The 12,132-nt window shown below is 53.9% G+C and overlaps 4 protein-coding genes across 4 annotated transcripts; 1 reads left to right on the top strand and 3 right to left on the bottom strand.

Moving 5' to 3' along the window:
* Window positions 1–1,710: 1,710 nt before the first annotated feature.
* LOC112589214 (uncharacterized) lies at window positions 1,711–2,244 on the top strand. The gene has a single exon (XM_025301575.1). It carries the CDS (start codon window positions 1,711–1,713, stop codon window positions 2,242–2,244), a length of 534 nt encoding a protein of 177 aa, XP_025157360.1.
* Window positions 2,245–8,445: 6,201 nt separating this feature from the next.
* On the bottom strand, window positions 8,446–9,096 carry LOC105187114 (uncharacterized). Its single transcript, XM_011147717.2, has one exon. The coding sequence runs from the start codon at window positions 9,094–9,096 to the stop codon at window positions 8,446–8,448; it is 651 nt and encodes a 216-aa protein (XP_011146019.2).
* Window positions 9,097–9,100: 4 nt separating this feature from the next.
* LOC105187113 (uncharacterized) lies at window positions 9,101–9,556 on the bottom strand. Its single transcript, XM_011147716.1, has one exon. It carries the CDS (start codon window positions 9,554–9,556, stop codon window positions 9,101–9,103), a length of 456 nt encoding a protein of 151 aa, XP_011146018.1.
* A 1,653-nt stretch (window positions 9,557–11,209) lies between these two features.
* Window positions 11,210–11,566, bottom strand: LOC105187112 (uncharacterized). Its single transcript, XM_011147715.1, has one exon. The coding sequence runs from the start codon at window positions 11,564–11,566 to the stop codon at window positions 11,210–11,212; it is 357 nt and encodes a 118-aa protein (XP_011146017.1).
* Between the last annotated feature and the right edge of the window lie 566 nt (window positions 11,567–12,132).

Below are 12,132 nucleotides of genomic sequence, written 5' to 3' on the forward strand. Positions count from 1 at the left end.
AGATGGGCCCTCGGTCAACTTGACGCGGATAGATTTCAGGCGGCCATCCTCGCGACAATCTAGCATATAAACCAGGAGCCAGGTATACGGGACCCCTGCCCCCCTGGAGGGGGCCAAGGACGCAGTGGGCATCGTGGCGTCGGCTTGCGACGCTGCGATGCCCCGGTCCCATCCCCGCCGGCGTCGGGCTGCGTACTGGTGGACGCGGGAGCTCGCGGAACTCCACGACTCCTGCGTCCAGGCCAGACGGGAGTTTACCCGGGCTCGGCGCAGCGGCGGGGACGCCGCGGGGGCACGCGAGGACTATATCCGTGCGAGGAAAGCCCTCAAGGCCGCCATTGTCGAGGCCAAGGAGAGAGCCTGGGAGCATCTGGTGGACTCTCTGGACGAGGACCGGTGGGGGTGCCCGTACAAGCGGACGGTCGGCAAGATACGTCCGTGGGCGCCCCCACCAACGGAATCCATAAATCCCCGGGACCTCATGTGGCTCCTCGACACCCTCTTTCCGAGGGCGGAGGCCCCCCCCCAGGATCCCCGTTCCTGATCTTCAGGACGGGGACTGGAACGAGGACCTGGGGGTCTCGCCGGAGGAGTTCACCAGGGCCAGGAAGAGGCTCGAGGCCAAGGGCGAAGCCCCCGGCCCCAACGGGATTCCTGGCCGCGCCTGGGTTCTCGCCTTTGGCAACGGAAACCTATCCGCCGCCATGCGGGAGGCATTAGAAAGGTGCCTCAAAGAGGGAGTCTTCCCCCAAGAAAGGAGGAGGGCCAAGTTGGTCCTCCTCCCCAAGGAGAGTAAAGTACCTGGTGGGCCGCCGGCCTACAGGCCGATTTGCCTGCTGGACGAGGCGGGCAAAATGCTGGAACGCATTATTGCGGACCGCCTCGTCCGACACCTGTCCCTGGAAGGGCCGGACCTCCACGACAACCAGTACGGGTTCAGGCCCGGACGGTCGACGCTGGACGCTCTCCAGCATGTCTGGGTCCTGACCTGTACCGTCGTGGAGGAGGGGGGCTGAGTGTTGCTGGCGGTATCGCTCGATATCACCAACGCCTTCAACACCCTGCCCTGGCCGGAGATAGGACGGGCGCTGGAATACCACGGTGTTCTCGCCTATCTCCGGCGCATCCTAGCGGCCTATTTCAGAGACAGAGACCTCGCCTACACGGGAAGGGGGTCGAAGGCCGGCGGCAAATGGAGTTTCGCGGTGTTTCGCAGGGGTCCGTGTTGGGCCCCCTCTTGTGGAACATCGCGTTCGACGGGTGCTGCGAACTCCCCTCCCCCCCCCGGCTGCCACGTGGTCTGTTATGCAGATGACACGCTGGTGCTAGCCGAGGGGGAGGATTGGGGTGTGGCTCATCTCCGGGTGGAAGCCGCTCTGCACTCGGTGGTGGGGACCATCAGTGACCTCGGGCTCAAAGTGGCCCCCCAGAAGACCCAGGCTATGCTCTTTCATGGCCGGGGTCAGGGGAGTCCGCGAAGAGCCCGGGTCCTGGTGTCCGCGTCCACGTCGAGTCCACGATGAAATACCTGGGCTTGACGCTGGACAGCCGGTGGGATTGTGGGCCCCATTTCAGGCGCCTAGCTTCGCGGGTCCGCAAAGTGGGCACGGCACTGGCCGGCCTCATGCGGACCCAAGGGGGGCCTGGATGGCGGGCACGCCGACTTTATGTGGGGTTCGTACTCTCGGTCGCCCTATACGGGGCGCCTATATGGGCGCCCCGACTCCTGGCCACCGTCCGCAACCAGAACCTGCTCCGTCAGGCCACGCGGCCGGTGCTGAGGGCCATCCGGGCGTACGCGACGTATGTCTCCCACATAGTGGCGGCCTCCGTGGCCGGCTCCCCCCAGTGGAGCTCCTAGCCGAGGAGAGGTATCTCCTATACTGGCATATAAAGAAGCTCCGCGAAAGGGGGGAAGGGCCATCGGCCAGGGACTTGAGGGCTCTTAAGACCCAGGCCGGTGACCGGATCCTCGACAAGTGGTCGGCCGAGCTGGTCGACCCGCGAGGATTCGGTCGCCAAACGGCCGAGGCTGTCCGCCCCTGTCTACCGGAAATGGTAGACAGGAGGAGACGCGGACTCTCCTTCCACATGGTGCAGGTGCTGACCGGGCATGGATGCTTCGGGAGGTACCTGCACCAAATCGGGAAGGAGAACACCACCGAGTGCCATCATTGCTCCGAGCCGGAGGACTCGGCGCGGCACACCCTCGTGGAATGTGAGGCGTGGAGTCAGGAGCGCTGAGTCCTGGCCCGGGCGATGGGGTGTAACGCGGAGGACATCTTGCTCCTGCGCATGGTTCGGGCCATGTGCGGGAGCGAGGAAGTATGGGGGCGGCGGCCTCCTTCTGTAGGGATGTTATGTCCCAGAAGGAGGCCGCCGAGTGGGAGCGCAGGCCAGACCCCAACCGCGGGAGGTGGCGGGATGGAAGGCGGCGCTCCCCGGGAGGTGACAGCGGCCCCGAGGTGGCGCCGGCCGAGGTGAGGCGGCGACGACCGGTTATCCGGAGACCGCCGCCCCCTCGGCCGCCTCGGGGCCGAATTCGGACGCGCGGGGGAGGGAGGCCGGGAGAGGGATGAGATCCCCACGAGCGCTCCCCCGCCCCCTTGGAGTGGAAACTCTAACGGGGAGGGCGGGGAGTGGGGGGGTGCCTCCCCTCCCGTAATAGTTACCGGAAGGCCAACCCGGTCGGCTTAACTGACTGGGGCGCCGCGCCCTGTACCTCTTTCTTCTGGAAGAAAGGGGCGCGGCACTTGGGCGTGGGGCTCGACAACGAGCCCTGGGGCCGGGGTGTCGGGGAATTTTGGCGCAGTTCCCCTGACTCCCCCCATCTCGGTCCGACTGGTAGACATCCCGCAGGGGTTTTAGTGAGTAAGAGTCTCACATAACCCTCTGCCCCTCCCAGGGGGCGGGGGGTACCCATGATGGGTTTCTCCTGCGTTATCAAAGAAAAAAAAAGGGTATCTGTAGACACCCTCACTTAATGACTGTGTGGTTTTAAATTTCTTCATGGTTGGTCCCGCGAGTACGGCGGGAAGTGGGCGACGATCCCGGGCAGAGTCTCCGTATTACCCGGGATTCGGCTAATATGTCCCCATGGGTTCGCCAGGTGCCGACGGGTTAGAGTCCTCTCGCGACAAGTCACGCACTTGCCATTCACCCCACAAGCCCACAAGCGGTGGACTCCCACCGTAAGATCACATGGTATTTTATAGAGGCCCGGTTGCTGGTTAAGGCAAGAGCCCCGGGCCCCAGAGACATAACCTAGGGCTTATGGTGTAATAGGCTCAGGTACGCCGGGGTCACCTGGATCCCCCATACCCGGATGCCAAAACAACCTGACCCCTGATGCCCACCCCCCTATCCACCCCGATCCCCTCCACCGGAAACCCACCTTTCCCTGAACCCGAGGTGCTCTTAGCAAGCGATCCTTCCCATCCAGCCCTCCCTCCGGTTGGACAGGAAGTACTACCCCGATGGATCTACGGATCGCCTGTGCCTCCTCACCACGCCAAGGTGGCACCACGTCGAGGAAGATCACATTAAGAGCACAAAAATCTGTACAAATCCTCGCCAACTCTTATTTTTAACTCTTATTTTTAACCCTCTTAGAAAGCAACTTGCTGAAGGAACATCGGTTTCTCGAAGAATACATTTTAATAGCTTTGAAATATTTTCTCCCTACTGTTACGTCCTGCAGATTTAACTAACAAAATTGTCTTTTCCTCTCGTGGATTTATATTCTCCTAATATAACTATAATAGGAATATATACATATATAAATATAAATTAGGGAACAGACCCATCTGGCGAACAGCCGTCGCGCCAAATGAAAGGCGATTCGGGAAAATTCCATAACAGGAAACAGTGCCCTGTTGTAAAAATCTAAAGTTTATATCTGGATAGTGTTCGCCAAGTGTGTCCGTCGTCCCAGCTATAAAAATTTGAAACTCCGCGCTAACAAACTTTCAGTGAAACAAAGTAACTCAGAGCATTCCTGCTCTAAAACTTGAAACTTACATCTTCCCAATCCAAAACCATATGTGCCCTATCAGTCAACCAACAAAGCCTACTTCATTGATAGTCGTAAAATCTGATCTCAGCCTTTGATTTACGGCATTTTGATTTTTCCAGCCGGCCACTTGTATACATTTCTCTATCTCAAGAATCCACCACCTCCACGCTTGTCACGCCTAATTCATTCAGCCAATCATATCATATCCACCTAAAATATGAGACATCCACGCTCCACCCTTTAGCCCTTCCATATTCATATCTCCAAAAACTAACTGTCTCCTCCCACGATGTCTTTTAACTTCGCTAATGGCTGAGACTTTTTCCCACTAAGACCAATTCACCCCTTCCTCAAAGGCCATCTCTCTATCCACCCTGATAGCTTCTGCCTCCGATTATCACTATAAAAACCGCGGTAATCCGCCTCCGCGACACTACTTCTACTCTGAAAAAGGCAGTCACACTCTCACTCGGATATTCTGTTTTGAGCATTCAGAATTTAGATTTCAAGTCAGATATTCAGATAATATTTCTACGATTCATATATCCGAGTTTGTGCAAACATTCAAAGAAATCAGCAAAAGGTATTAGTGTTTGTGTTATAATTGAACAACCGGAAGGGAATGGACGAGCACAACCTAACCTACCGAGCAGGAGCTACCAAACGACAATTTTATTTTTTGCTTACCTCCCGGATAACAGGAGTCAGCAGTAAGTTCTGTTTTTTTATATACCCTTATTTATTGATTCCACCCGTTTATTGAAATATATTTTTAGTGGGCCATTATTATCATTCCGTGGTATCCATTCAACGAGTCCTTGATTTTTTCGAGACAGTGTACGGGATTAGAGATTCTTATGAATTTGAACACCAACTACAATATCTCCGATCTATTATAAATATCTCATTTGAAATTGATTATTACCCAGACCCGACACTCCTACCCCCTTTCCTACTCCGACGCTTACCCTTTAGTCTTCCTTCTTCTCCTACACGCGCTTCTATTCCTTCTACCCCTTCAATATCGTATTCTCCCGTCTCTTTTTCCGAATTATCCACCCCCTTAAATTCTCCTGACCGCTCTCGTTCCCTCTCACCCGACTAACTTTCTATTCATATTCTTCCCCTTTTCCTTTCCTTCTTCTTCTATCCCACATACACACACACACATACACACAACATCATTCAAGTAAATTGTAATAAATCGCGCCGCATAACTTTCTGTTGTGACTCTTATTTTAATAAATTTGATATTAATTTATTTCCATCAATTAATTTCAAAATCACCCCACCCTTCCAACAGTCAACTCATGGTCCTATCCCCGGTAAAGGGATTCGCGTCCCTGACCGAAAAACGGACCGCTCGTCGTACGTCGGTGCCCGAGTAAAGGGACCCGTCTGGTCCCTGACCCGTTCACTGACACGCGGTTACGAACGAGGCTCGCCTTACTCGCGAACGAAAAGGTTGCGCTCCTCTTCTAGGACGTAACACTACCAACAAATGGCATTACGTGTACGAAATCCTTGAAAATTCACCTCAATCCTTATTTCTAACCCTTCAAGGGGATGAAATGCTGATGCATGATCGGTTTATGTAAGAATATACTCAGATCGCTCTGAGATATTTTTTTCTCACCAATGAATGGCATTGAGCGCACGAAAACTTGGAAAATTAGCACCCAATCCTTATTTTTAACCCTTATAAGAGGTTAAATGAAAAATCCAATCATTGATTTGGAAAGAGCATCCTCGAAAATTCTCAGAAACCATTTTACTTCATGAATTTTACTCGATATGAAAGATATAATGAGGTAATAATAAATTTCCTATTAATTTTGCGACTTCAAGCCGCCACATTAAAACCGTCATATTGGTTTTCTGAAAAGGCCACGGTTTGAATGAAAGTATACATCCATAGCTTCAAAATGAGCCCTGGTACAGTTTCTTTTGTTGCTTCAATTTTTAGACAAAAGGAGTGTCAGATTTGATAGAGAATGCTCCATATATAACATTAAATTATTATAGTAATATTGTATTGCTATGTATCTCATCCCAAATAGCAAGATGATATTAAATGACGTCTTTATTACGTCTTATAAACGTTAGAAACATCATTGAGACGTCATTTAATCGATTACTTGCTCCTTTAAACGTTATACATTGCATTGGAGTATAAATGCATAAATAAAATATTTCAGGGATAACATATTATTTCTTAATAAGACGAATATATTTTTTATTAATATTATTCAAACATATACAGGGTTCTCAAAAAGTCTTCGAACGATAAAATATCTACGGGAGTGACGAACCGTGGGGTCCTTGTTTCTGTTATATAATACGCAGACGTACACACACACACACGCACATACACACGTACACATACGCACACGCACACACACACACACACACACGCGCACACACGCACACACAAGAGGTGTAAATCCGATCGTGCAACCTCCACGCGGTACACCTTGGGTAATGCTAATGCCGACGGTACTGTAACTTTGAAGCTTCATAACTCAGGATGTACTTAACAAGAAAATACTTTGTTGTAGTGTTTTGGAAAGCTCTTGAAATACGTTATAAGAATATGCCAGAAAAGTAGGGCATTCCATTTAAAAAGTTCAAGATGATTTTGCTCTGATCTTGTTGACGCTAGCCAATGTCAAATTGATAAAATCAGTAAATAGATCATTTTAAATCTTACAACTTTTGCCTGAAACATTTTTTCCAAAAACTGATTGTTTTCGAGATATTTTATCGTTCGAAGACTTTTTGAGAACCCTGTATGTACGTATATATCAGGTCTGTAAATATGAAACCGGAATTTACCCATAGCTGTCAATATAGTTACCGTCAAACCGCGTCATTGGCGCCATTTCTATTTGTTGACATCTGACAAAGATTTTCAACTCACAGCAATACAAGTTTCATACAACAGCATAGTTTGTAATAGCGTTGAACGTGTCGAATTTTGTGCCTGGAAGCTACGATTTGCGGACAGTATTGATTTTCTGTTACCATTTGAAGAAAACTGCTGCAGAATCGTATCGAATGCTTGTCGAAGCTTACGGCGAGCATGTTCTTGATAAATCACAGTGCTTTGAGTGGTTTAAAAAATTCAAACATGGCGATTTTGACGTGAGAAACGAAGAATGTGGAAGACCACCGAAAAAGTTTGAAGACAGCGAATTGCAAGCGTTGTTGAGGATGGCGCTTAAACGCAACAACAACTCGCGGATCAATTAAATGTGACACGAGAAGCCGTCTTCATACATTTGAAAGCCATAGGAAAGATCCAGAAGATGGGAAAATGGGTTCCACATGAACTGAATGAAAGACAGCAGGAAAACCGAAAAACCATTTGCGAAATGCTGCTCGCCAGGTACAAAAGAAAGTCATTTCTCCATCGATTTGTGACTGGCGATGGAAAGTGGATATATTTTAAGAATCCTAAGCGTAAAAGATCATGGGTAACTCCAGGCGAACCATCGACATCGACTGTAAGGCCAAATCGCTATGGACGGAAGACAATGCTCTTTTTTTTTTTTTTACGAGGAGGAAATCCATCATGGATACCCTGACCCTCGGGGAAGGGCCACGGTTATGCCGGACTCTTACCGACTAAAACCTCCTCGGGTGGCGCTGCGAAGGGACTGGCATCGGGGCCCCGGAGCCGCGTAACTGCTTATCGAGGCCCTGAGTCCAGATGTAACACCTTCTGTCCCTGAGGGGTGGAGTAGGGGAGGGGGGAAGCCAGCCCGAGGGCTCACTTCGACCACCGCTCCCCTCTCCCACCCCTCACGCCTCGTCTCTTCAGTCAAGAAGGGGGAAGCCAGCCGAAGTTCGCTTCAACCACCGTTCCTGACCAGACGAGGCACCGCCAATGCATGTTGTGCGACCGGCTGATCCACCTCCTCAGCCGGCCGCCCTACGTGTGGAGGGATAGCTGGGACTTCGGGAATCCCCGCTCGATGCCTCACTCTCCTGCCCGACGGTTACAGGGGGAAATGATCCCCTAGCCGCCGGGCACTCCCACCTCCAAAGGAGAAATGGGAGAGGTCTTATAGAACTCTTCCTGCAGGCCCACCATTGTGGAGGGCCCTGCTGAGAGGGGAAGAGGTGTTTAACCGGTGACGACGCCACCGACACTCTCTTCCCCCCTTACTGTTATCCGGCCCCCAAACTGGGAGCCGGGGTCGGAGGACTGGGGGTTAGGGACGGATGCCCCGCTCCCCTCCTCGCCCCTCCAGCCACCGATAACACGCCAGTGGACGGGGAGACCCTCCGATCACCACCGCCCCCCCTCCCACGAGTCGTCACCTCTTTGCCCCCACAACGTTCGCCCTGTGAGGGGCATCGCGCTTCTTGGGGGCCCTTCCCCTGTCTCATGCAGGGAGAGGAGCAGGTTGGGGAGGGGGAGGCGGCTAAGGTTGCTGCCTCAGCATAGCCCTCAGCATAGCCTCCTCCTCTGACGAGTCCATCCCATCCCTGCTTCTGCTCCTACTTCCTCGCCACTCCCTGTGGCGTTGCCTTCTCCTCTGGCTCTTCCCTCTTCCTTCCGCCTGCCGGCGGATTTCCTCCGCTGCCTCCTTTTGGAGCATTACTGTCTCACAAAAGGAGGCGAGTAATCGCCATTTCCTCTCACCCTCCAACATGGCCCTCACCACCATTGGGAGTGAGAGGTCCTGGCCCAGTTCCCCGACCATGACTCCGCGCTCCACTGCCCATGCCAGGCAGTCTTGGACTGTGTGTTGCGCGGAGTCGTGGTCGTAGTCACAGTGGTGACATCTCGCCGTGGGCTCTTTCCCTATTCGACACAGGTACTCACCGAAGCATCTGTACCCGGTGAACACCTGTGTCAGCCTGAACGTCAGAGTCCCGAAATCCTTGCCCACCCACTTGTGTAGGTAGGGCTGGAGAACCTCGACGACCCTCCTCCCGTACCTGGCGTGCGTCAGCATCCTTTGCCATCTATGGAGGAGGACCTGCCGAGTTTGGTGCTTCATATCCCTTATAGCTCTGGCGAGCGCCTCGTCTTCCCTTACCCTCCCTTGGAGCTCCCTCTTCCCAAACATTCTCTTATACATTAATGCCTGGAGCTCCAGGGGGCATGCTCGCCAGAGCTGTCGCCGCCACGTGGGATATAGTTTTATACCCTCTGATGACCCTGACCGCCACTCTATGCGCTTTGCGCAACTGTGCGCGCATTTGTCGGTTGACGGCCAGGGCCTCGGCCCATACTGGCGCTCCATAAAGCGCGACCGAGTTTAACACTCCCACATGGAGGCGACGGGCCTTCTGCCCCGGTCCCCCGATGTTGGGCATAAGTCTGCCCAATCTCGCCGAGATTGACTTGAGTCGGGGGACCAGGCGACCTATATGTTCCTTGAAGCACCAAGTGCTGTCCAGGATGAGGCCCAGATATTTCATCTGGGCCTCTATCGGAACCCTGAGCGTTCCTACTCTGATCTGGGCTTGTGGTGGCTTGGCTCTCTTACCATGGAGGAAAATGGCCTCCGCTTTCCTCTCCGCCATCGGAAGACAATGCTCTGTGTTTGGTGGGATCAGAAGGATGTGATCTATTAAGAGCTGCTAAAACCTGGCGAAACCGTACATACTGAACGCTACCTTTCTTTTTTTTTGACGAGGAGAAAATCCATCATGGATACCCCGACCTTCGGGGAAGGGTCGGGGTTATGCCGGACTCCTACTGGCTAAAACCTCCTCGGATGGCTCTGCGAAGGGATTTGGGTCGAGGCCCCGGTGCCTACGTAACTGCAATCGGGGCCCCGAATCCAGATGACGTTCATTGTCGTTCCCTCGAGGGGTGGAGGGAGGGGGAGGCAAAGCCAGGGCTTCTCCTCAACCGCCGCTCCCCTTCACTCCTCACCCCTGCCTCTGAGGCCGGGAAGGGGGAGCCAGCCAACGGCTCGCTCAACCACCGTTCCCAGCCAGGCAGGACGCCGCCAAAGTGTTATTGTGTGACTAGCCGGGCCACCACCTCGACTAATCACCCTGCGTGTGGAGGGCTGGTTGGGATACTGGGAGTTCCGGCCCAGTGCCCCACCCTCTTGCCCGGCGGTTACGAGGAACAACATAGTCCCCTAGCCGCCGGACACTCCCATTTTTCCTATAAGGGAGAGATAGGGAGGTGTTTAGTGATCCCTCCCTGCGCGTCCATGTATGTGATGGGCCTAAGGGGGGAAGAGAGGTGCTTTGATGGTGGTATCAACACCACCATCCCACTCTCTCCCCCCTTATTGTCATCCTACCCCATCACGAGGGGTAGGTGGAAGCTGGCGGGAAGGCGGACACATAGCTCTCCCTCCCCTCCGCGTGCCTCCTGCTGCCATGAGTGGGGCAGTTGGTGGTGGTGTTGGGCCCTTTGTAGGCGCCCCCGCTCCTCTCCTGGATGGCCTCCTTGCTCCGGCGCCCCATGTTGCCTTTGATAGGCTACTCGGGGCGCCCCTGGAACTCTTCCCCTTGGTGGTGTTAGCACCCTTGGAGGGGGAGGAGCAGGTTGAGGTGATGGGGATGGTGGGTTCACTATCCTCCTTAAATTCTCTTCCTCGGAGGAGTCAATATCTCCCTCCCTGCTCCTACTCCTCCGCGCCCTCCAGCGTTTATGACGCTCCCTCCTCCTCTGCTGCATTCCGCGTCCCTCCGCCTGTCGGCGGGTTTCCTTCGCATCCTCCTTCTATGAGACAACCGCCTCACAGAAGAAGGCTAATGCATTCCATTTCCTCTCGTTCCCCACTATGTTCCACAGAACTGTAGGGAACGAGAGGTCGTGTCTCACTTCCCTGACCACGGCTCCGCGCTCTGCCGCCCAGGCCGGGCAGTCTTGCAGGGTATGTTGTGCGGAGTCGTGATCGTTCTCACAGTGGTAGCAATGTGTTGTACGCTCTTTTCCAATTCTGCACAGGTACTCAAAACACCCATGTCCAGTGAGTATCTATGCCATTCTGAAAGTCAGAGTCCCCATTCTTGTAGGCCGGGCACACGGCATGAGGCTGGACGGCCTCGACAGTCCTCTTCCCATATCTGGCGTTAGCCAGAAACTCCTGCCATATCTGGAGGAGGAGCTGTCAAGCCTGGTGCTTTATCCTTCGTAGCGCCCCGGTGAGTGCTACATCTTCCCCCCTTCCCTTATGAGCTCCCGCTCCCTATAGTACATGTTCCTGTACATTAGGACCAGGAGCTCGAGGCATGCCCTGGGGGCATGCCCGCCAGGGCCGTCACCGCCACGTGGGATACCGTACGGTAACACCGGGCGACCCTGACCGCCAGTGACCTGTGCACTCTACGCAGAAGCGCTTGTAACGGGTGGCTGGCGGCCAGAGCCTCTGCCCAAATCGGTGCTCCGTATAGAGACACCGAGTTTAATACCCCAGCGTGGAGGCGACGGGCCTTCCAGTCCGGTCCCCCGACATGGGGCATTAATCTGCTCAAGTTGGCTGAGATTACTCTCAGCCGGGGGACCAGACGGTTCACATGTTCCTTGAAGCACCAGGTGCCGTCCAAGATGAGGCTCAGATACCTCATCTGGGCCTCTATCGGGACCCTGACTCTTCTCACACGGATCTGGGCCTGGGGTGGGCTTCATCCTCTTTTTATACAGGAAGATAGCTTCCGTCTTCCTTTCTGCCACCTCCAGACCCAGACCACGGATAGAGCGTACAACGCACGCAAAGTTGGCCGTTCTCACGGCCTCCCCCCAGTCTTTCCCCCCGGCCAAGATGAGTGTGTCATCTGCATAGCAAATTATATTGCAGCCGGGGGGGAGGGCGGTTCGGAGGACTGAGTTGTATCCGAGGTTCCACAGTAAGGGGCCTAAGATCGACCCCTGTGGAACCCCGCAACTCATTCCCCTCTCATTCCCCTCTCGCATACGTTGCCATCGGCATCCATCCAGCTTAGACGCCGACCCCGGAAGTAATCCTCGATAACGACCGTGAGGTAGGGTGGGAAGCCAAAATATTCCCTCATGGCCTCCACCACCCTACCCCAGGGCAGCGTTGGCGATATTTAACGACACCGCCACGGCCACCCTGCCCTCCTGCACTATGGCCTCCGAGAGGGATCTTAGGTGTTCAATGGCGTCCACCGTT

This window comes from Harpegnathos saltator, unplaced genomic scaffold (genome assembly GCF_003227715.2).
Source record: "Harpegnathos saltator strain DR-91 unplaced genomic scaffold, Hsal_v8.6 scaffold432, whole genome shotgun sequence".
NCBI lineage: Eukaryota > Metazoa > Arthropoda > Insecta > Hymenoptera > Formicidae > Harpegnathos > Harpegnathos saltator.